The sequence below is a fragment of the Lynx canadensis genome, chromosome C1 (assembly GCF_007474595.2).
Source record: "Lynx canadensis isolate LIC74 chromosome C1, mLynCan4.pri.v2, whole genome shotgun sequence".
NCBI classification, from domain to species: domain Eukaryota; kingdom Metazoa; phylum Chordata; class Mammalia; order Carnivora; family Felidae; genus Lynx; species Lynx canadensis.
Genome location: NC_044310.1, coordinates 196,056,799 through 196,083,646, shown reverse-complemented (window position 1 = coordinate 196,083,646; position 26,848 = coordinate 196,056,799). Strand labels below are relative to the sequence as shown.

The window sequence follows — 26,848 nt, the reverse complement described above, 5'->3', positions numbered from 1 at the left end:
CTGGAGCCTCTAGAAACATGTTGAACAATGGTAGTGTTGAACATGAAAACAGTAATGTTTTCCTAATATTATTGCAAATCCTTGTAGAAACTATGATGTTTTCATCTTGCTTGTTTTATATATTTTCTTATTCAAAATGTTTTATATTGGTATTTTTCAGTTATTTCTCTAGATCAGGGTTTCTAAAGTACTCTATTACTATAAGACCATATTTCAACTTTCTACCTCCATTTAATATTTTTATTATCTTTACATTTCTATCAATTTAGTGACCTTTTTCTTTTTAGTATTTGCATTTTTAATAGTGTTTATTACTTATTTTAGAATTCTAGACATATCAGGAATCTCTTCTTTTACACTTTAAAATGTTTTTACCAAATACTCTTCAGTAGCCAGCAATATCTCTTACCATACAGATTCTCCAAGTTGTTTGATTAATTGACTTTTCTTGGCAAGTAATTATCTACACCTTTAAGACACATTATTACCTTACTCTGTGAAAACTTATTCCTAAATATATACTATACTTCTTTTTTTATGTTTATTTATTTTTTTTTAATTTTTAAGTGTTTACTTATTTGTGTGTATGTAAGGGGGGGAGGGGCATAGAGAGTGAAGGAGACACAATTTAAAGCAGGCTCCAAGCCCTGAGCTGTAAGCACAGAGCCCGACGTGGGGCTCGAACTCACAAAGCATGAGATCATGACCTGAGACCAAATCAAAAGTCAGATGCTTAACTGACTGAGCCACCCATGTGCCCCTATCATATTTTTACTTTTATATCGTTTTCACCATTTCTGTAACTACAGTAGATTTCTGATGTAGTATTTCATGTCTATCTTGGTCATGACTCTAATTTCTTGTATAAAGTAGGATGTAGTTAATAACTATTTTATGAAAAAAAAATTCTCAGCTGCATTGATAGACATTCCATATTTGATGTCATAACTATTTCTAAAAAGTCTACAAAATTTTACTAAAAGCAAATTATTTCTTAGTTTGTTTTCAAGTGGTTTGTGTTACAGGCAGGATTTCCCAGGAAGGATAGTCTGAGATGGAATATAGTACCCAAAGTGTTCTTAGGAAGTGCCCTTGGGGTCAGCAGTTGTGGTCAGGAGGATAGAAAGAGGCTATGATTTAGGTTTAACACCACTTTTTCTGATTCCATTGGTAGCTCTGGAACTAGAATGATCTATCAAAGCTATCCTGAGTTGACAATCCAGCAGTCTTTACATGCATGTTGCTCTGGGAAGGGGTATAGACTTGAGTGAAGTGGCTTTCTGCAGCTGAGAAAATTCTGAAGTGTGGGTTGGCAGGAGGCAGCCTTCTAGCAGCTCTCTCAGATGCTAAGGCAACAAGTCCTTCCTTGAAGGGGGATCTGGGCAGTGATCATTTTATGCCATGTTGTATCCACAAATCAACTGATGTCTGGGCAACATCAAGCATGTGACCAAGGAGGTCAGGTGTTATTTTTGTGTAACACAAAACACAAATCTGAGTTAATATGGTTAACTAACTCTGTATGTGATAGGAAAAGTTAATATACTTCAAAGAATGCAAGATAAAATAATACAAAATGTTATATTTTGTGCTTCAGAGAACAGAAAGCTTAATAAATACAGGGACTTTAGAGAAATGTGAAAAGATAAGATTTGAGCTCATTCTTTTGATACAGGTTTCGTTTAGGTAGGTTTAGGAAACAGAGAATTCATCGCATGTTACGTGTCCTTCGGTAATTTAGATTTGCCTTGTATCAGCATGGTGAAATGGAAGAGCCTGACATATTTGAATGTAGCATCAAAAAGCTTATCTGGAAGCATAGTTAATTAAGTGAAGTGACAAGAGATAAAACCAGAAAGATAAGTTAGAAAAAAATTAAGAAGAGCCTCAAATGTTCAACAAATGTGTCTTCCCTTCCCTATCCTACTTCCCCTCTTTGGCAGATAAACAGATGTTTGTAATGTATAATTTGAAAACTGAAATAGTGACTTTTCATGTAATTCTGATCAAAATCAAGGAGCTTATTTGAATAATTAAATAATGATGTTGCAGTTACCTGAAGGGTTCCAGTTATATGTAGGAAGAATCAATATCTTTATTCATCTGCTTAATGGCCTCTAGAAAATGTTGTAGTTTTAGCATTTTGGTGCTAATACCATGGTAACTGACCCCATGAGTGATTTTTATAAGGAAAGTGTAGTCATTTACTTTGCTTCATGTTTTAGGATCATGTCTGGTGAATAGAATTATATTGTTTAGGTTTATTATCGTTATTGTAGAGAAAGTTTCAGAAAGTGCTTAAGTTGCTGCTTCTTCTTCCCCATGACAGGATAACAAATTTTCAGTTTGAATGTGTAACCTATGGACATTTTTAGCATAAATTACTTGGAAAATGTGTTTATCCTTAGATCAAGAACTCTTCTTCGATCCAAGAGTTTACAATTTCAAATATACATATACATCCCATTTTTTCTTAACCAGACATTTCTTTTCTAGGAACAGAATATATATATATATATATATATATATATATATATATATATATATACTAAAAAATGGACAACATCATTAACATCTCAAAATCATAGCTCAATAATTAGGAATGATATCTATTGGCTTGATTAATAGTTTTTCATAGTGATGATTCAGAAGTAAATGCTAAACACAGGTCATCACAAATTGATCAGATGTTCTGTTGTGATGATTGAAGTCAGATGACTTTTATAGGGCTAAATTTTTTTTTTAATTTTTTTTTCAACGTTTATTTATTTTTGGGACAGAGAGAGACAGAGCATGAACGGGGGAGGGGCAGAGAGAGAGGGAGACAGAATCGGAAACAAGCTCCAGGCTCTGAGCCATCAGCCCAGAGCCTGACGCGGGGCTCGAACTCACGGACCGCGAGATCGTGACCTGGCTGAAGTCGGACGCTTAACCGACTGCGCCACCCAGGTGCCCCTATAGGGCTAAATTTTAAAAGGACATTTTGACTGTAACTCTCCAATAGTAATTAGCTTTATGGTAAGTATTTTCACTTAGCAATCAATTTGAAATTGTTTGGACAATGGAATTTTCAAATATTTGGTTGACATAATTAATTATCTATCTAGTCCTTTTGAAATATAGTATCAGTTACAAACCATTATATATTATCAATACTTAATCAGATTGCTGCTTCTAAGGCTTAAAAGTTGGAAGTGACTGAAGATTTTTATGAGGAAGAGGACAGTATGAAGAAGAAAGGCTATACTGAAGGCTATGTCATAAGAGCTACTCAGAAGGACTAAACATTTGTTTTGTTTGTTTTTGTTTTTGTTTTGTTTTAGAGAGAGAAATCTGTAGGGAGGGGCAGAGAGAGAGAGGACAGAGAGAGAGGGAGAGAGAGAGGGAGAGAGAGAATCCCAAGCAGGCTCCATACTGTCAGCAGAGAGGGTGATGTGGGACTGGATCCCATGTGCCATAAGATCATCACCTGAGCCTAAATCAAGAGTCTTACACTTAACTGACTGAGCCACCCAGGTGCCCCCATGCTCGCTCTCTCTTTCTCTCTCTCTCTCTCTTTTTTTGTTTTTGTTTTTTTTTGTTTTAGTTGGGTTGGTTGTCTTCTTAAGTTCTATAAGCTCTTCACATATTAGAGAGACTCGCTGTTATAGCAAGTGTTGCAAATATTTTTCCTTTGTCATGTGGGTTTTGATGTCTTTATGGGATATCATAATATGCATAAATATTTTTAAATCAAATTTATTAGTGTCTTCATTTTTGTGTTGACTTGTGTCTTGGTTAGAAAGCAGTTTCCTAGTTTAATTTTCATTGGTTTGTTGCTTTTGAAAATTTCACTTGTGACGTTCTACTTCATCACATTTGATAGGGCGAAGAGATAATAAAAGCAAGGCAAGAAATATTTTGATGTAAATTTCTTGAGCTGTGGTTAATTATGATAAAAATCAGCTATAGAAATTTAAGTATTTTGATACTTAAAAGATAATTCCAGCCCCACTAAACTGAAAACCTACAACTGATTATTTCACCAACAATAACTTTTTATTGACACAGATGCTGTGAGTTGGATTTAATTATCTCCACTTTATTTTGTAGTCACTTTCCCATGATAATATTTATAACATTTATTAGGCATTTAAAAATAGAGAGACTGGGTCTGAATAATGACACTTAGGCACTTGTTCTTTACTTGATACTAGTGTACTATACATTTTTAAAAATATTTTCATTAAAACTTATGTGTTCAAATGCCTTATTTATCAACTTATGTTATTATAGTAAGTGTATATATTTAGGTTATTTGTGAATAACTGCAAAGTGCATTGAAAATTTTAAAAAATAATTTTGAAGTTAATAAAGTAATTTGATATTTTAACTTATCTCTAATTTAATATTAAATATTCTGAATTTTTTTAAATTGTGACTCCTCAAAGATATTTTATTGTCGTTTTTTTGCTCTCAATTGTGACTAAATTAATGTTGATCGAACTTGCTAAACCATTAATTTCATTTAATTATGAAAGTTTAGTATATGTGGCTTAAATAACAACACATTTTCATGGAATTGGATATCTTTCTACACCTGAACCAACCCTTTTATTTTTTTCCTAGTTTCATAAATAAGTTTATAGCTTTGGCTTACTACCTGATCATTATAATTTTTAGGGATATATTATACTAATGTGGAATATAATGGTAAAAAGCATTTCACTTCATATTGTAAAAAAAAAAAAATCTGAAGTACCACAAATAAGTAAACATGGCTAAAATATTTTAAAAGAAAATGTAGATTTGTGTATATATTATATTAGGAAGAAAAAATTGATATAAGTAAATTTAATAAGTTATATATTATATATGCCCATATGTATGTGTGTGTGTATATATATATAGAGAGAGAGAGAGAGAAAGAGAGAGAGAGAGACAGAGAGACAGAGAGACTATATATGTATTTTATTTAAGTCAGGATAGATGTATCCGTGTTTTTCTATTTGAGTACTTAAACATAAAGTATGTTTTCATGGTCTGTATTCACATATGCAATTTTAATCTCTATGTCCAGATTTTTGGACAAAAGTTTAAAATTCAGTAATAAAGAAAAGTAGTCTATTACTCAAAATATATTTTGTTCTATGTTCTTAATCAAAATATATCAGACTCTCTCTAGGCATCAAGAAAGAAATGCTAAGTTGCTCCAGAATACTTTGCAAATGCTAAATATATGGGTCCTGGTCCTTATTATAGATGTTGTTCTGTAAATATTTTGGTACTCCAGTCTTGTCTTATTGATGAAATATTTACCTTCAAATGTATAAATGATCATTTACCCAATAAAATGCACATCTATAACAAAACGTTCTATATATGCACCTATGAATAACAACAAAAAAACCCCACTAAATTCCAATAAATTATCCTAATATATTTGATAATACCCAGCTGAGCTAAAATCTATTATGGATTTAACCAAAGAGATGTTTCCTTTTGGAGGTACACCTGAATTAAATATGCAAGCTATGTGTGTTGAAAACATATCAGTTTGTAATTGGATCTTTCTTGAGGCCATTCAGACATGCACAATAGACATGGCTTTTGCTCTTGCAATTACTTTAAAATTAATGGGGAAGGAGACTATCTAGTGTACTATCTCTCTTTTCATAATACTTTTTTTTTCTTCTCAAGGTAATGAAAAATAGACATTCAAATGTTCTTTTAAATTATTTGAATTCCACTATTAAAGGAAACCTAGGGACAAAGTCAAAAATTAATTTCTTTCTTCCTAAGGAACATTTTTAGAATCTAGGAAAAAATAGATGTCACTAGTTAGTATAATTGACAACAGTAGCCTCTGTGACCTCTCTCTAATCTCTGTGTATCAATTATATTGTTTATATTAACACATATTTATAGATAATATTTTTCTAAATTTTATTCTTATTGCATTTTTTATGAATTCATGTGATATGCAGTTTGTTTTCATTTTTAGAATATGACTGGATATGTGTTAAATGCCGAGTAAATCTCTATGTTTGTTGATCAAATGAATTCCAATGCTGGATGTTTTCTCCAAAAAGTACACTGTCCCATTAGAAACTCTTAGCTCATAACCAGAATATCTGTAGGTATTTATTTTCAAAGCCATATAAAGTCATCCAATAACTACCAAATGAAGTATTTAAATATTTCCATCACATTTCAAAAAAAAATACATTAGTTGTGCAAAAATGCCTTAATGGTAAAAAGCACATAATTCTGTACTGATATTGCAGATATTCTCAAGTGCATTGCTTCTTTAATCACACTAAAATTTAATTGCACAGTTTGCATTTAAAAATCATTGAAATTGGCTTAGAAGAACCTTCAAATACTTGCTTTCTCTATATTATGATTTTTAAAATTGAAATAAATTTCAGGTTATGATGCTGCACTACATGTTTTAACATCTGTGAATTTTAATTCATATAAATTTCAATTAAAAAGTCTAAAAAGTGAAGAATTTATTTTTTACAAGTGGATTTTGCATACCATTTGAAAATTTGATTAATAATTGTTCTGAATATATGAATTATTTTAATGTAAGTAACCTATGTAAGTGTTATCATAAATAATAATTTTCTGGTGCCTCTGATGAAACACACTGAAGCAAATAACTCTTGAGAGTTGAAGTGCCACAAAAACGTTTTCTAATAATCCAAAATTTTCATAATCATGACTAGTGCCTTTAAATGTTTAATTTTTACTCTCAAAATGATCTTATATTTAGGTTTCTAGTAGTAGATCCATCTCAGTTCATTCTGGTTCTTAGAATGAAAACTTAGGTCATGGTCATCAGATTCTTAAAATTAGATAATATTTACAAGAGAACTTCAGAAATTCTGGAAGCTATAATATTATAAAGGATAAAAAGATTATTAGAAAAAGTCGAAGAGTTTGTTATATATTCATACGTGGGGATAGAACAATGACATCGCAACAATTAATAGACACCACAGACAAAAGTTATAGCATGCACCTTTGGAAAGCCGTCCCTGTGTGTATATGTAAAAACAAACAAACAAACAAACAAACAAACAGAAAAAAACAACGACAGTATTAGACAGTACACTGAATGTTGAATACCGTAAATTCTTTTGCCCTTTTCAGAATTATTTAGCAGAATGGTCAAAAAGTAATTGTTATGCAGTCATTAGGCAGGGGATACATACGAATAAGGCAATGAGCCAGACTGACCGACACTTACATGAAATTTGATGAAAAGAAAGGCATCCATATAGGTTAAGTAGATTGTGAAGAAAGCATAACCAGTTGTGGGAATGATAAGAATAGAGATGATGAGAAGCACAGTTCTACTTATGTAGGATGCAAATCATTTCCCACAGCAGGGAGGAGGACTAAAAAGAGGGAAACATTTTTATCTTGACTTGTAGACTAAGTCTTGACCTTCCATGAGACAAATTCCTCAAGATTCTGTTACTTAATCAAGGGCTAACTACAACAACAAAAATGTTGATACGGGAAACCCCAGTTCAGATATGAGAACACATAAGCTTTAAAAATGTATCTGCCTTTGGCAAATTAGGCCTTCATTTCAGATTTCTCAGGATTCACTGTCAGTGCTAGGATCCCATTACCTCGTTCATGGACAACAGCTTCCCAATCTCTTGGTTTTCAGACCTTTTCCCTATGATTTGTCCTGCTGCTAGATTGAATGTTTCTTGGGCAAAAATTTTGAATTGATCCTCATTTTTGATAGAAAAATCTAAATGTCAGACCATTATTTAAACTCCTCCAAGCCCTACTACCAGCCTGCCTTTCCAGTTTTACTCTTTACTCTATTCCTTCATGTACTGGATGCCCATAAAGCTGATCTAACTGTATTCCCAATACATACAGATTTTCCCACTTTCCTAACTTTAGAAGGAAAGAAAGCTAATTATATTGTGTACCTGTTATGCCCCAGCCCCTGTGCTAGACCCTTTTGTACATATTATGTGAAATTATTGTTACACGAGACAGGCAATATTGATCTTTAGCTGTTTATAGCTGAGGAACCTGAGGTTTTGACAGTGTAAATGATTTGCTTCTTATCATATAACTAGTAACAGACCAAGCAGACTTTGGAAGGAATTTGCGTGAATCAGTGTCCACACCTCTTTCTCCTCATCATACCACCTGGCCCATGTTATTTATTCTTTTACAACGTGTTCTTCCCACATACTAATGTCCACACTTATATTTGTCTTCCCAACAAAGTTTTTGTTTTCCCGCATTCAATATCTTCTGTCTTCAATGGATTATTGGAAAAAACTTGCATCATAAATATTTATCATAACTATTATTAATATTCATAACTTAGTTTCACTCAGTTTTAAAGACTTCTACTATGGCATTAACTCCTTATAAGTAGAATGTATGTCTTTTTAATTTTTGTGCCCTTGGGGAGTGTATAGAGTAACCCTCAGACAATATTGGAGATAAATTGGTGAATGAATGAAAGCTTGGCTAGCTATTCTCTATGAATTCTCCTAAACTACATACAGTCATTAATAAGGTAATATGTAACAAAATAAGTATTATAGTGCACTGCGCTGCTATTTGAGTTCCCTGATGATGTATGTAATGACCATGAGTTGACCTTTTCTAGGGTCGCCATTATAGAAATCTGAGATACCATTCCATTTCTAAAATATTGGTTAATTTTCAGTGGCTGGTTTCAAATGCCAGATCATGATTAGATGCCTTCTTGCAGAGATTCTTTCTGAGGTACTTCTTTTTCCACTGCCACTTTCTAAGCCCTGCACAGTGTGTGTCTAACCACAGAGCCACACATTCTTATGACTCATAACCTCCTGAAGCAAATACAATAACAATAAGGGTCTTCTGTGACACCATATATTTTCTTTCAGGGTTCATTATAACTCATTTTGCCTGAGTGGGTGGTAATATCATTTACTGCTACTATATTAAAAACATAAAAGCATAAATAACATTAATGCAGACTTTTTCTGCTTATTGCCTCTAACTGAATGCCCTTGACATCAGGATCAGTGTAGAATATTAAAATAACATTGACATGAATATTTAATAGAAGAACTTGCATATAAATCATGGTTTCAAATTTAATATATCTGATGATAATAATTAAGTTCATTATAAAAAGAGGAGATAAGAAAGAAATAAATGATAGGGCAAATGATTTCTATATATGAATTATCCTATATGAGCATGAGACTAGAAAGTAAAAAATGGAAGATGTAATTAAAGTCACTATTGTATCTTGAATAAATCATAAAGAACACAATGCAGCCTTCTCCTTTATCAGAGGTATATTTGAGATATTTTAGTAGGTATTAAAGGAACACCTAATTTTATTTAGTTGTTTATTATTACATACCTTTAATATAATTGTCATTAATTAACAGATTATTCTTGCAAATTAGAAACACAATAGATGTCTTCCTTTAAAGAAGGTGCAGTATCTAGGAAAATAGAATTGAGTATTAATTCCCCAAATTATACAAAATGGAAAATCATAAGACCCTAAGTGACTAAATAAGTTTTATTACCAAAATTATTAGATTCTGATCTATTGGAAGTCAAATTTAATTTTAACAATAATTGATGGAACATTCCTAGAAACAAGTTATCCTATGCAGAAATGAGAATAAAGGCATGAGTTAGTCCCCTTCTGCAAAGGCTCTTTAGCATTTTATTATTGGCAGATTAATTCTAAGTAGTTGAGGATAAGTTGTACTCACTTGATTTATGCAAAAAATGGCTAGTGAGTATCTATTAGAATGTCAGTTCATAAAGATTCTGTTAACAGGTTAATCTGATCAGTGATAATTCCTATAAGGACACTAAGATAATGAGCACAAAATCTTCTGGTTGTACCTGGTTGCCTAATAGACATTAATAGATCTTGAAGAGATAACATGATAGAAAGAGTCTTTGCTGTGAATATAATGAGAACTAGACTTACATCCCAGCTTAGCTACTTACTAAATTTAGGATCTTGGCAAATTGCTTATCCTTCTCAAACTTGTCTCCTTATCAGTTAGACATAATAGTATCTGTTGGACAACATTGTCCTGAGGACTCAGTTCATGTGTAAAATCATCAGCATTGTGCCAGGCACCATTCAACGAAAAGTAGCAATTATTATGATGATCTGATGGAATTCTTTAATAGATGGCTTTTTAAATTTATTTTTTAATAGGTGACTTTAGAAGGATAATAATGTTTACTAACACCTAAAAAGCTATAGCTAAACTAAATACAGGTCTTATAGATTAAGTAACTCTCAGAGAAACGGAGTTTCATTTATAAAGAGAATTGAGTTTCATTTATAATTGATTTCATTATATATAAGGAAATCTTTATAAACCTAAATAAATCATTATTTTGTTGATAATTATTCCTTTCCCCCTGGTGGTAGAGTCCATGGCTTTGGATGATATATTTAGTTCTGGTATGTTTGTGCTTTCATTCTTTTTTTTTTTTTAACGTTTATTTATTTTTGAGAGACAGACAGAACGTGGGGGAGTGGCAGACAGAGAGGGAGACAGAATCTGAGGCAGGCTTCAGGCTCCGAGCTGTCAGCGACACAGGGCTCGAGCTCACAGACTGCAGAGATCATGACCTGAAGTCATGACATGAAGATCATGACATGAAGTTAGACGCTTAACCGACTGAGCCACCAGGGCGCCCATGTTTTCACTCTTTATAGCATATTGCAGTGTCCTCTCCAGAAGATTCATGTTGGACCTTCCTGTGCTTGTTCCTCCATATCATTTCTGAAATGTGAATTACCGACGAGTCTGTGCCACTTTTTCTGTAACTTTGCTAAGATTAATCCGTAGGTATAAAGTGCTTCTGCCCTAAATACAAGCATTCACCGGTACCTCTTGGTCTCTATTATCTACTTTAACCCCGATTGCTATTTACTGTTAGTACTGCTATCATGGCTACGTTTGTTACAGAACAAATTTATGTAGTCCTTGAAGTTCTCTTGCAACTCAATAAGCCACTTTTGGCCTTCTCCTAACTCTTCTTGACTGCTTTATGTTGAAGGTGGGAAGAGAGGTTTCTAGCTCTCCTTGGGCTTAAATAGGAACATAATAGCTTCCAAACTGCTAACAGTAAAAAAAAAAAAACAAAAACAAAAAACAAAAAAAAAAGGTTTTTTTGATCAGTTTCTCTGAGTCCCCCACGGGACTCAAAAAGATCAAAGTGACCAGTCACCCTGAAGCTACAGCCTTTTTTTCTAAACTGTTGGCCATGCCTTTACTACTCAACAATAACATAACTTACTGATATAATTGATTTAATATTAATGTAATAATAACTAAACTTTTAGAGCCCACTAGACATTATAAGTTCTTTTCCTATACTATATAATTTAGCTATTATACATATATGTTAATTTGTAAATAAATTAAAAGAATCTGCATCATTTATTTTATTCTTTTTAAGTGTATTTATTTATTTTGAGAGAAGCAGAGAGAGCACAAGCAGGGGAGGGGCAGAGAGAGAGGGAGAATTCCAAGCAGGCTCATGCAATGCAGGGCTTGAACCCACAAAACTGTCAATCAAGACTCTGACGCTCAACCAACTGAGCCATACAGGCACCCCTGAATCATTTAGATTAGACTAATATAGTACATCCAAATTAAATAAGGTTTGGTGGAAACATTAATTGTTAAAATATGTATAAAATCGAGGCAATGTTATTTAATCTAACCTTTATATCCCAATATATTCATTTAGGTGACATAAAGAATTGAGAAGGATTGTCAATCTTCATTCAGTCAGGAAGGAAAGACTGTAGTAATTGTATTAGTTTCTGTGGCTGCCCTAACAAATGACCACAAACTTGGTGACATACAACAACAGAAAGTTAAATCACATTTCTGGAGGTCAGACTTCTGAAGTCAAGGTGTTGGTAGGTCTGTGTACCCTCCAGAAGCTCTAAGGAAAAACCTGTTCCCTGCTTCCTCTATCTCCTGGTGGCTGCAGGTGCTCCTTGGCTTGTGGCTACATCACTGTCATCTCTGCCTTCTTCTTCATGTTCCATTCTTCTCTTTGTGTCTGTATCTAATCTCCTTCTGCCTCTCTCTTATAAAGATACTTGTAATGGCATTAAGGCCCACCTGGATAATCTAGGATGATATACTCATGACCAAATCCCTAACTTAATCATATCTGTGTAGACTTTTTTTCCAAATAAGGTAATATTCACAGGTTCCTGGGATTAGAATTTGGACATATTTTAGGATTCATCTACAGTGTTTGTTTAGCAATATATCCCATAGGCAAGAGGAGTGGGTATCGGTATAGCATGCATGCCATGTTTTGTCATCAGTGACCCAATCTGTCATTTTACAAATAAATGTTAGGTTATGTGACTTGTCCAATTACTGCATCAACAGAATCCCAGAAGGACTCACATGGTATAAAAAGTTGGAGTGATGATAGAGAGTTTAGCAAAGGAGTTTTAATAAAGGTATGGTCAGGGTTGAGGAACACCAACAAAGATTGTTGAAGTATCTCAACACTAGTAATGGAACTGCTAGGCCTGAAGGAACAAGGAGAAGGTTACCTTGAACTGACAGCAGTGTGGCCCTTGGGGGCTGCAGGAAAGGGGAGGTGAAGGATAAATACTAACCTCACTCTTCTCTCAATATTCTGCTCTTGCTTTTCATTGGTTGACCCCAAATGGAAGCTAGGAGACAAGGTAACCTTTTGTCATCCATTTGGTTCAATTTCACCGGATACATGGAAAAGTGAAGTAGGATGGAGATTGGATATGGAGGGGCAAAGAAAAAGAGCAGGCCAGTCCCACAGATCATTAGTATCATAGCTGGAAGCAAAGTCGAAGCTTCTTTATTACAAAATTTATTATAATTTTCAACATGTCAAATTTAATTCAACAAATATTTATTGAATACATGCAATGTTAAAACTCTCTATGTGGCACCACAAAAGTGCCTATAATTTTCTATAGGTAATAACAAAAATAGGCTGGAGGTAATAAAAAGAAATCTGCATTCTTCTTACAGTAGTGATGAGAGTCTGAACTTAAGTGGGTGTCAGAATGAAAATACATAGAACAATGTATATTTAAACGCCAATAGAATAAACAATAGAACTTTGCAAAATGTTCACTATGAGTAGAATGGAAAACAATGGGAATAGAATGCCAAATAGGAACTGAATATTTGAAAACCAAATTAGAAAATGTTTCTGAAATATACAATATTAGCAGTTAGCAGATAAGCTCTTATGAAGAAATTTACTTTGTACCTTAAATTTGAGGTCTGGTAGGAAATTTATGTCAAGATGACCAGAAAACATTTGAACTGTGGGTTGATTCCTGGAATGATGTAGGGTGAGAGGGGAAGAATATAAAAAAATATAATAATGATTCTGTTCATTTGTTAAGAAAATTATATTGTTTCCTTACTATGAGTCATATGCGCTACAAGAATTTGGTAATGGACTAATGAATATGATCAAATAATATTACTGCTTTCAGAATAATCATCAAAGGTGGAAGATTTAACAAATAATAAAAATTAAATAGGAGATACACATTTATAAAGAGCTATTTGTCCCTTCTCAGAGATGACAGATGAAATTGCAGTAATGGAAAAGAAAGCTTAGAATATGGGCACGGTGTATTTTTTTATAAATTTTAATTTTATTAAAAATTTTTAAATGTTTATTTTTGAGAGAGAGAGACAGACAAGGAAAGAGAATGAATGAGCAGGGGAAGGGCAGAGAGAGAGGGAGACAGGATCTAAAGCAGGCTGTGTGCTGATAGCAGAAGAGTCCAATGTGGGCTTTAACTCACGAATTGTGAGATCATGACCTGAGCTGGAATTGGATGCTTAGCCAACGGAGCCACTCAGGTGCCCCATTATGTTTGGAATATTTTAGACAGGTATTTTGCAAAGGTATTTTGGATATGATTGTAATGAATTTTGTTTTGTTTTGTTTTCTATCTTGTAAATAGCAATGCTATTTAGAGTTTCAAACTAAATCAAATCATGAAAACTACACAATTTTATACTGGACACCATGTATTTTTGATAACTCTGTCAAATTCCTTAAAGTTATAAAATTATAGATGCCAGAGATTGTAGATGAAAGCAGAGAATGTCAGGGACAAAATCACAGTTGCATTTCGACATTTAAGGTATGGAAGGAAAAAGCAGGTACCAATAATTGTAATAAGAGCACTCAGACTGAAGATTTAGGATAGAATAAAATATTAACATCAGCCACAGGAGGGCTTTCAAAAAGTAGCATTGTCAGTGCAGAAGCTCAGGAAAATGTAAAAATGAAAAATGGGAGAATTAACCCATGGACTGGGAAAAAGGAGGTTATTGGTGCTTTCTTCAAGAATGATTTGAATACTAAGAATATAGTAAGTGGTAGAAAAACTAGAGCCCTAGGGAGTAAATGACTATAAAATGTAGAAATAGACAAAGTGAAAATAGCAAATACTCCCAAAGTAAAGAAATGGAAAATTTAAGGAACTTTCACTTTTAGCATAGAGGATATCTAAGTATACAGTGAAGTTTCCAATATGGAGTGAAGATGAGTTTGTACTAGAGATAAACAGTGGCAGAATCATTCATGGGAACAAAACGGGATGATGTCAGATATACATTATAAATACTAAACATAATAAATTATAATTTAATAATAATATACTATAACATACTATAATAATATAATATAATATAATATAATATAATATAATATAATATAATATATATAAATACTATGAAAGGTGAAATGTTGTTTTGTTGTTTGTATTGTTTTTTTTCCTGCCCAGAGATACACATCATAATAAATGTAATAGAGTCAATAAGAAATTTAAAAATATAGCAAAGGACTATTTTTAGAAGATAAAATGAGGAGATTGAGGACAAATCTCCATGGACTTATGCCTTTCTCTAACAACATTTGAAAGTTTGAGAATTCAGATGGTGGGAGTTACCTCTGGCCAAAGAGTGGCAAAATGGGAATATGAAGGGGAAAAAATATATGATGATGGTAAATGCTTTATTACAATAGTCAACACTGGAGTTCAGGCTGAGAGAGGAGCAAATGAAGCATAACAGAAAGCAGACATGAAAAAAATTATGATTAAATCCAGTCTTCTTCCCGCTACTGCAAAACCTTTCATGATCTGGCCCCTATTTGCATTTCTAATTTTATCTCATTGCTATCACAACTCTTGCTAAATTCCAGACCCTTGAGTCTTGTCAGAGCTTCCCAAATTTGCCAGATTCTTAGGCTCTTATATTTGTCTACCTGGCTGCTTCTCATAATTCAGATCTCAGGACACATTTCCTGACTACCCTTATTTAAAGTAGCTCTGCAACCACTATCCTATTATCTATTACAATGTTCTATTTATTTTGTCCATACCATTTCAATGATTTATAATTACTTATACATCTGTTTTATATTTATTTGTTTTTCCTGTGTATTGGCTTTCTCTCCCAGTAGAGTGAAAGCTTCACGAGAATAGATATGGTGTTGCAGACCCAACTGCAGTAACAGTGGCAAGCACATTGTAGGTCCTCAATAAATACTTTTAAGTCATGTAAATACATTTACATGAGTAAATGTCTAACAAAGGAAGGGATAGGAAAATGTAATAAGAATGAGGGGAAATTCAATGTAAATAAGGGTACGGGAAGGTAGGAAACAGCCAGAACGTGGAAATCTACCTAGTATAGAATTATTCATGAAGTTCTACATTGTGCAGCACTGTTAAGTAATATCTAAATCTAAGATCCAGCTACTCAATGGGTGAATGGTGGAGTATGGAAATGGAACATTTTGACAGCAAAAGTTAGAAGGATCCTAATTTTTATTAGGATAAAATAATATAAAACTATAAAAATGATAGCAGAGATTAGAAAAGAGTGCTGAGGCCATTGAGCAATGTGGACAAACTTAGATTCAATGGCATATTAATTCACTCTGTCTAATTGCCACTCACCTACTCACACAAGTCAATTAGTATTTATTTTAGGTGTTGAGGAAACAGATGTGGATTTCATTTATTTTATTATCTAGATACCATCTGCAACAATACATGTTTGTAAAACATTATTATGGACCGATAATTTTATTTCATTTTTCATCACTGCTGTCATCATTATTTTCTCTGGTTTCTTCATCACCATCATCCTCACTATCTTTAGGACAGGAGTTTGTGCCAAGCAGTCACAAATCCGCTGACTGTTGCATTAAACGTGGTTTTATGTCTACATTAATTGTTTATCTTTTCTTTTCCTCCATCTTCCTTTTTATCTTCCTTATCCCTGATACAATGAGATTTTACCCATTTTCAGCTGGAGGGTATTGAAGTAATGGTCCATAGACATAATGAAACAGTGAAAGCTTGGCTGAAGTTAACATTAAAAAAAAAAAAATAGCCCGTAAGTTTTCACTGGCCATATGTTTTTTTTTTCCCTTTTTTCTTTTTGTGAAACCACTAACCAACATGAGTGAGAAAACAAGTTTAAGTGGCAAGGTATAAACATCTGAAGGCTGGGCAAAATGATACCTTAATATGACAAATGGTATTGCTTACTTTTATTATTGTACAGAAATGTCTTCCCTTCAGACACAAATAGAGATACAAATAGCATAGGCAAGAAAATAATGTCACACATGCTTCAGAGCTTTTTGTCTATGCCCTGGTCGTCCCTTGATAGTTTAAAAAAATGTCCTTATTCAAACCAGACTTCATTATAAAGAAAAATGTTCTTGCTTTAGAGTTTTCACTGTAGCACCTGTTACATTCTTCCCCTCTGTCCATGAGAAAACTCTAATTCACCTACAAAAAAAATTATAAAGCAAAAGGGAAAACAAAGACAGAAACTAATTTTATTTCTGAAAAAATAGATAATGCACCTGTCAACTTGTATTTATTCCAGTGGCCTTCGGTGACATTTTCTAGTGACAGCAGCAAAGATTCCAAAATTGCTTCCATAGGCCCCACACAGAGATAGGTAACAGGGGACATTATTAACTTCAACACAGAGCAATTTATTGAAGCCCAACACTCCATTATTAAAATATTGGAATTTTTTCCCTTTCTATCCCACTCATCACTCTAAATGAATCCACATTCTCTTTTCTTTATCTCTTTTCCTATCCCCCAAAAAAGCCATCTGCTATTTCCTTTATGAAAAAAATAAAACCTACAATTAGTGTCTTGTTCATCTTTTCTTTCTCAAAAAAAGAGAACTATTATGCAAATACTCTGCAATTTGGTTTCAAATACTCTTTGTAGTGTGATGAGCAATTTTCCTTAATACAACCCCAGCTTTTTTGCCAGGACTTACTAATAGATTTTTTTAAAAGAAAACTTTCATGTGACTTTTTTACACTCTTCTGATGTAAACTTTTTGCATGCATATGTAGAATGAAATTATCATTACTCCTTGAGTTGTAAAAGAAAAAAAACATTGTTTATATATTTTATCCTGAAAAAGAAGCCTAAAATAACCTGGAAATTGTTCTTTTACCTTAAACTTCATCATTGTCTTCCTCATGCTTTCTGAAAGCGCATTGTATGCAATGGCAGTTTACCTGTTAGTGCGAATTTGTTGGTTGATTTTAGTGTTTCTTCAGGAACTTAGGTATAATTTGACCCAATTCTTCAGGTACGACTGATATCAGGTGTTTGGAGCTGTCTTCCTCTTAACAAGATAAGCATCTACAGTGAGAGGTGCTGATGGAAGTGAAAATTTAAAAGTACAGTATCAGAAGAAATAGCACTGCACTAAGAATCAGAAATCAGGAGTCTTAACCCTGATCTGCCAGTTATCATAAGACCTGAGGCAGTAAGCCCCCCAGCCTTGGTTTTCTCCTTTTATAGCTGAGAATCACTGCCTCCTTTGACTGCTACTAGGCTTATAATGAGGATCAAACCACAGTTGCAAGTTACTACTTTTGCAATGGATTCTAGATACATTTCTTGGCAATGTTTCAGAGGTCCTCAATTTCCCTATTTCCTACAGTAGCTTCACCTGGAGAGCTTGCTACAAATGCAGCTTTATGATCAATTTCTAGACTGGATTATCTGGGAGTGGGACCAGGATAACTACTTGTAATGACAAACCTAGGCAACTCATGCTCATGAAAGACTGAAAGCCACTAGAAGAGAAATAGAGAAAATGCAATCAATATAAATTTAATGTAATTAGATAATATCTAATTTTGTGCTTGATTAAATTTGCTATTTAATTTGATTACATGTTCTGCTTATTTGTTGGTGTATATGTGTATATTTATATGTGTGCATATCATAATTCAGTGAAGGAACCCTGTGGTTTACACTTTCAACATTAATGTTAATATTTAATTAATGAATAACAATACTGGATTAAATAATAGGTAATATTACTTGCTAACATTCCTATCTGTATTCTCCTTATAACTACATTGATTTCCTTTATTTCAAATGTTTACTAATGTTTCAAATGTTTAAAATATACAGTAAGTGAAACCAAAATGTTTCTACTTTTTTGGACCCAGATGGGGCCATATTCATAGTAATGACTCAAATTTCTGGCCCTGCTCATTATGCAGAAACTCCAGCCACCAGAGAAATTTCCCCAAATAGTTTGGGCAGTTGCTGAGTGTCTCATACGTACCTATAAACTACTCAGTGCTCTCTGGGCTGCTAGTCCTCAAGGCATTGTTGTGGTGACAGGCTCAGCAAGGAAGCATAGAAACCGGTGTCCTCCCCTGTTCTATGCTTCTGGTTGCCTGGGGCTGCTGAGGAAGGAGGAATGTCAGCATCTACTCAGAAGCCATCTGGAAAACAGCAATTTCTGCTTCTGCCCACAAAGACTCAAAACAGTCTTTTGAGTTGGGCTGATAGTATTTTATCAGCTTACTTTTTTTTTTCTGTTTGGCCTTATATATCTTCTTTCTCAAAGACAGGTGCCCATTCTGCCCCACTGTTCCTCACTCATAAAAGTGAAACATTATACTTGACTAAGAACCTAGCTAGATCCAGTAAATTCATATACTCCATCAGATATATACGTAATTGTGAATCATCTTTAGACTCAGCTGAATTCAACACCGCTAAAGTAGCAGTGGAGTTTAAAAGTTAATAATGTCTTGGGGCGCCTGGGTGGCTCAGTCGGTTGAATGACTGACTTCGGCTCCGGTCATGATCTCATGGTGTGTGAGTTCGAGCCCCGCATCGAGCTCTGTGCTGACAGCTCAGAGTCTGGAGCCTGCTTCAGATTCTGTGTCTCCCTCTCTCTCTGGCCCTCCCCCACTCATGCTCTGTCTCTTTCTGTCTCAGAAATAAATAAACATTAAAAAAATTTTTTTAAAGTTAATGTCTTCTCAAATAGCTTTAAAGTAATAATAGTAAGTCAAATACTTCTACAAGGCGAATAGTAAAAGACAGAAGTCTAGAGTGACCCTCCATTCCTTTTCCTACTCATTTTCCACAGCCCAAAACAATCACTTTCAGCTTCTCAGCAATTTATTTTTTCACTTAACTCTATATGTAAATAATATGCTAACACTGTCAACTCTTGATTTTTCCATTTTATGCATCATATGCTAACTTGTCACTAGGAACAACAGGAATGTACCTTTCACTTTCTTCCTATCACCCCCTTGCAGAGGTACACCTCCCTTCCCTTCATTTTTCAATATAGTTATATGATGTCTGCATATATCAGCATTTGTACTTACGCCATTATGTTTCTACAACTATTCCCTGCCATGCTCTATAGCGAGTACAATGATTTTCTTTTTAATGGATATCTTTGTGTTTTACCAAATCAATTGCTTCATTTTATTTTTGCTTAGTTTTCTGTGCATTGATCACTAATTTGAATTTCGGTTTCTGATAAATATATATGCTCTTAATGTATTTTAAAGTCATTAGGTATTCTATCATCTCCATCTTCTTGGATCACCTTTTCCAGAGCAATATGCCCACTCAAGTCTGGACTGACTGCTATCTCGGTCTCTTGAACAGCTTTTATTCTGGAATATCCCTTCACTGTCGTTATTCTGTTTCCTTAATTCAATGTACTCTTTTAATTGCTCCCTCTTATTTAGTGAGCACAGCTAACGGAGAAAGGAGGCATCTGAGAGAAGTTTCTTTAAGAACAAGCATGGCTGAACATGTGTATATATCCACTCCCTTGGTTGAATTTTTGCTGGCTTTGGAATTTGAGGTTTAAACAATTTAACTTTCAGAATTTCGAAGTCACAGCTCCATTTGGGAAAAGGAACTAGAAGTGGCCCCAATTTTCCCTATATATAAATTTACATAATCTTATTATTTTCACCAGAGTACTTCTCTTTCTATTTTGCCTAATAGCCGTAGTCCACAATCTTTTTTTTTTTTTTTTTTTTTTTTGTCCACAATCCTTTTGATTTAGCTTCTCCCAAAGATGAAAGGGAGGAGGAGATCTGCCGTCTGAAGTGCCTCCAAAATACACTTTGAAACGGTCCTACTGAAGTCAGTTTCTCCTCCCTGTTCCACTTGCACAGATTTGAGGCACTAACACTACTTGAGCCTTTGGTGTTGACACACGTGGTGTATATTGGATTTCTTCTCAGTTTCCCTACCTGCTACATTAAGCTTCGGATGTCTTATGTCTGTTAATTTAGTTACTACTATTAAGCCACATTCTACTCTGTATTCTATCTTTATTGCCTCCTTTCTATGATTGTTGGTTTCTGCCTCTTTATTAATGCCCTTATTGTTAATGTAGTGGAAATGAGAGGAAATGGAAATAATTTGTTTATTCGATTTTCCATGTCATCTTAAATAATAGATCAGTAGAGCTTCCTGTCCTCCATTTTTAGTCTTGAAAAATTTCAAAGGCACAGAAGATATACAAAAATGCTAATATAAACATTCTCATAGCCTCAAAGTAGGTACACTAATTGATAATAAATTGTCACATCTGTGCCATCCCCCTTGTGTGTGTGTGTGTGCATGTGTGTGTGCACATGCATGGAAGGTCCTATTTGTTTTAAATTGTAGTAAAGATACTTAAAATAACTTTATTGGAGAGTAACTTTAAGATGCACTAAATGACTATCATATGTCCAATCTTCATTAAACAAAAATGACATGATTATGATAAAGAAATTAGAGCTATTTTCTCATTTCATGAAATGATAAAGTTGGAGTAGACAAGTTTCATAGTCTCACTCAGCTATTATATTTTATGATTCTATAACTAATACATGACTTATAAATTTGGAAATGAAGTAGAATTGAATAAAGGCAAATGTATGGAGCAAATTTAAAGGTTTATTTTTCTACATAAATCCCCAATGGGCATAGTGCTTGTAATTGTTTAAGTTTTGATATTTTTAATTTAATAATTATACCTGTGTATTCTATCTGACTCCACACTAATAACAGATGACTTACCTTTGGTTCACCTTGTACTATGTACAAATAATTACATTCGTATGGAGTATTGTACTCCAGAACCAAGATCAAAAGTTAAAAATCCATGGTATAAGTCAAGATTCAATATCAACTTACTTAGCAGTAAATAAAATCAAATATTGTTCATACTACAAAAGACAAAACACTAATAGTAATTTTATATTCATTTAATTTTATAACATTGTCCATCTTAATAAATGTATAGTCCTTGTTTTTTCACTTAAATTTACTTGAATTAAATCACTTTAAAAATATAATAGCTGCAATAATAATGCCTTTTCATTTTTAATGGATTCCATTGAATGAGAGTACATTTTCAAAATTACTATCAGCACCATTAATGTAGTGAGTGCTATAAAGGAATTTGAGTTGAAATTACATTTAATTTTTTTTTTTAATAGGAAGCTTTGATCATGGCAAGTATGGACCATCCACACTTAGTCCGGTTATTGGGTGTGTGTCTGAGCCCAACCATTCAACTGGTTACACAGCTTATGCCCCATGGCTGCCTGTTGGATTATGTCCATGAACATAAGGATAACATTGGATCCCAGCTACTGCTTAACTGGTGTGTCCAAATAGCTAAGGTAAGTTCCCATCACTTTTGATGGAAATGACTCTCCTCTCTTATCTCCTAATCTAGAATAGTATGGATACTGAAAATATGTCAAGTCTTTCAGTATATTTAAATAAAACAAATTACTTGTGCTATATTGAAAGATGTAGGGAAGTATTTGCATTCAAATCACAGATCAAACACATGATATACTTATATATTTGGGGAATTTTTACTGCTATTTGTGTTGTGTTAACCAGATGCCAAAACAAATAGATTACTGATCAGAAGAAAAAAAATGTTCTACCAAATTTGTTTAGCTTTTTGTTTGTTTTGATATAGTTTAATTAACAAACAAAATCCAAGAAAGAAAAGATTGAATATAAGAATTATCCCATTTTAGACAATTTTATTACGATAGTATGTACATTTAATTCTCAATATTAGAAATGATCAAGTTCTAAATATCCTCCTAGACATTTTGATAATTCTCAGTTAGTCTTTAATGGTTGAGGTTTTTCAGCCTGGCACACCATCTCGGGCATGTAACATGCATATGGAAGTGGCATGGATCTCAGGACCTGAGGTGATGGGGTGGGGGCTCTGTGGTGACCTAGAGAACACCATTGCCCTCTGAAAGGACTATGGTTTTTTCCACCATTGTATGTGTTCTTCCAGTGTTTCCAAGGGGCCAAAATTCTGGATTTTTTTTTATGTGACTTCTCCAAATTTAAATCTTGGCTCAAACTGCTGAAGTGTTCTAGAAACCAAACAAAGCATTTATGCCTTGCAGTCCACTGGTGTGAAATTTCTGGTGTCCATGTTTCACATTCAAATAACCCATTTATGATCACCTATACCAAGAATATTTCTTGAAAATTTTCTCCGGGATAAATAGATGTGAAATGAGTTTTAATTCTCTATTTAAACCTCTATTTACATCACAAATTGACCTAATGTTCAGTTAATTCTATAGATGTGTTCATCTTTGCATTTGTATTAGATAGATGCCAAAGTGTTAATTTAGTAATTCTAGTCTATTTCTTTTTACAGCCTATGAATGAATAAAAATTCATTTCCTAGAGTAGAAATTTGAGGTAATTCTTAAAATTCCAAAAATTATCTAAGGGGAAAGTCCAGTTTAGTTTTCATACCATAAATTCCATTATAGTTTCATTATGGACCATGTATTATATTTTTGTTACTATTACATGTTGAACTGACAACTTAGAGAATTTTTTACAGTAATGAAGTTTGAAACACAACTCTTCAAAAATTGATTTACTTACCTAAGAACTCCAATAAATTATACGGTGAGCTAAACATGCAATAGAAATTCTCAAATCATTCTAGCAGTATAAATGAGAATAAAACTAAGTTTCAAATTTCTTTGCTGTTTTCTATGTTTCCTGAAGTATTCTTCATAATTTAGGTTTTGTCCTTAGAGATTCATGACATCAATATATCATTTATGCAAAGCTGTACACTCTAATAATAGAAACTAATTTGAGTTCCCTGAATAATTGCACTGTTTTAAACCATTTTGCCTTTGTGAATGCCATCCTTTCTGCTTAGAAATCTTTCCTCATAGCTTCTTGATCACATACGATGGTCCTTTCATCCATCAATGCTGATTGGGTTCCTCTGCTTACAGAACCTTCCCTACTCAACCTTTTTCTCCAAACAGAAACAATTTCTGCATTTGTTTGGTCATTGGTATCTTGAACACATTTTTATTATTCAAGTTTTATACTATGTAGTTTATATGATTGACTGTATGGCAAGTTTCTTTAGTCATTAGTCTTTTAATAAACATCTATAGACACCTTCCATGTATCAGATACTATGCTGCCTGAACTGTCTAGGGGCAAACAACGTGGACATGGGCCTGGTTGTCTTTGTATACCCTAATGGCCAGAATAGCCAACAGATAAAACAATTGTATATTATATAGTATATACTTAATGCTTGGGTTCACATTTTGACGAAAAATAATTACAGAGCACATTTAAGGTAGACATCATTGAATCCTCAGGGAGAATATTTGGCTATGGGATGAAAATTTAGGCAGAGGAAAGATTCCACAAGAGCTGTATAGATATGGTGACCATGTAATGTATCATCCAGGTGGGACATTTTTAAGAGTGAAAGAAGGCTCTGTCACTAGTTACGTGAAGGCAACAGACACACAAATGTGTTAAACAGAACAAGGGATGTGGTAACCCTGTGTAGCATGAAAGGTTTGCATTTTATTATAAAAACAGTAGATATTGAAGTATTTTACATTCTAATGGGACATTGCCAGTTTATATATGGAGCTGAAATCAAGGCAATCCAAAAATGAAAATGAAGATACCAGTCAGAAGTCTGGGGGTAATGAAAGTAAGGAGAAGTAAATAGCATTAAGATGTATTTTTTAGATAAATATAGGCTTCTGAATATGATAAGTTGTTGGGGTGTATGGTGGTGCTCTTTCCTGAGCTGGTGAAGGCTGAGATTTGAACATAATTGTAGAAAAAAATTTGAGAGTTCAGTTCCAGACATGGCAAATTGCAAAGGTTTATACAACATGAAACCGGAGCTTTCGACTAGGTGGTTGAATTTGGTTGCGACTCTCAATATAGAGTGAAGAGTTTTGGGTATTTAAATATATGGGAAAATTTGTAATGACCTAGCTGCTGACTCAGTCTGATTCATATTTCTTCCCAGCACCGAAAATTGGTATAGTAGCCATTCAATAAACATTTAATAAATACTTTTAACTCATGAAGAATTTGAAAAAATCTTTATGGGAAAAACCCATAAAGAGAGAACCCTTCCTTCATCTTTTTTTTTTCTACTTTGGGGGCACAATTGTATAGTGGAAACAGCATTAGGATCTGAAGGACCTGCATTAATATGATGGTACCCACTTTTTTTTTAATATATGAAATTTATTGTCAAATTGGTTTCCATACAACACCCAGTGCTCATCCCAACAGGTGCCCTCTTCAATACCCATCACCCACCCTCCACTCCCTCCCACCCCCCATCAGCCCTCAGTTTGTTCTCAGTACTACCTTTTTTTCTTATTTGCAAAATGAGCATAATTGTATCTACTTCTGGTAGGCTGAAACTCCCTACCCTGAAATATGTTATATCCCATCCACGGCATCTGTGAATATGTTACTTCACATGTTAGAAGAGAATTGTGAATGTTATTAAATTAAGGATTTTGAGATGAAGAGATTATCCTGGATCACCAAGGTGGGCCCAATGTAATCTAAGAATTCTTATAAGTGGGAGGCAGAAGGATCAGAGTAAGTGAAGATATAAAGATGGGAGCAAAGCTGGAGTGATGTGCTTTGAAGACAGGGTGCTGGGAAATAGATTCTACCTCTAGAAAGGAAATAGATTCTCCCTACAATGTTCAGGCCTGCCACATCTTGATTTTATTCCAGTTTACAAACCAATTCAGGACTTCTGACATCCACAACTGTAAGAAAATAAATTTGTATTGTTTTAAGCCATTAAATCTGTGGTAATTAGATACAGCAATAAAAAATTAATATACTTCCTCATAGTGGCTTGCAAAGATTAAATAAAATAGTCCAATGCAACTTCCTTGGCTCAGCTCCTAGAACATGAAGTGCTTAAAAGCAATCTGTTTTTATTACGTATAGGTTGAAAGCCTCAAAACAGAGAATTGTTTTAAAAATTTCTGTAAAATATGAGTAATATGGTCTGAGTAAACACAAGTATTTCACAAATAGTTATTCCTGTAACTTAGAGGCTTTGTCTTCCTTGCTTTCAATTCTTACCAAGAGTGGCTCAGGAAAGTAAGATAGCATCATAATTACTTAAATACCCACTTAGTTTTTTTCACTGATAAAGTTGGGGGGGTTGGGGGTAAAACTGTAAAGTAACTTATATATATTTGTGTTATAACATACCTGTAGAAAATACAACAATACATAGGAAAATAATAATTATAGCTAACATCAAGCAGCTCTTACTCTGTGTAAACCACTACTCTATATTTTATTCATTAATTAATTTGTCTCATCACAAACCTATGAAGTAAGTATCATGATTTTCATTTCACAGATAAAATCGCAGAGAATGTAAGTTACTTGATTAAATGCACACAGCTAACACATAAATAGTTGAACAACTAATCTGTGTTTTTGTATATAAGGGAGAAAATAATTTTAACAAATTTTACCCCTATTCCCAGTTTTCTTTCCATTTTTCCTTTGGTATGTCATTCTACAAAACTTTATGTCACAGGAGACAGAAATTTAAACACCAAAATTGTTTGACTCTTATAGGTAGCCATATTAACTTTGCAAATGCTGTATTTGGAACTTGATTTAATTTGGAAGCAGAGCAGGATATATTATTATTTAATGTTTATATAATACCATATGCCTTCCTGGTGCTTTATGAATCCAGGATAGAAATAATGATGAGAATCCCTTCTTTCATACTTGTTGCTAACATGTTGGGCAAGCAGTTTTTAAGACAGCTTAGCAGACTCTCAAAAGTGTATGTGAGTTTAGAATGACGGAACTTCCTGGTAACACCAATAATGACTGAGTCTATGTGGATAAAGCATGTCTTATACACTTGGCATCTGCTTGGTGCTTTAGGCACATTGTGCTATTGAATATTTACTGAAACTCTAGTAGGTATGGCTCATTATTCTCCCAATTTATAGATGAGGAAAATAGGGGAAGTTAACTCCTAATGGAAAAAACGGTAGGTTGAAATGCCTGTGTTCTAACCAGGGAACTCTGGTGCCTGAGCAAGGTCTTTAAGCCATTCAGCAC

At 33.7% G+C, this 26,848-nt stretch overlaps 1 protein-coding gene across 1 annotated transcript in view; it reads left to right on the top strand.

Annotated features, from left to right (window-relative positions):
• Positions 1 to 26,848, top strand: part of ERBB4 (erb-b2 receptor tyrosine kinase 4) — a 529,970-nt gene that overhangs the window by 341,012 nt on the left and 162,110 nt on the right. Inside the window, exon 19 of the mRNA XM_032594121.1 lies at positions 21,883 to 22,068. Coding sequence (XP_032450012.1) covers positions 21,883 to 22,068 — 186 coding nt within the window. The remainder of the gene's footprint in view (positions 1 to 21,882; positions 22,069 to 26,848) is intronic.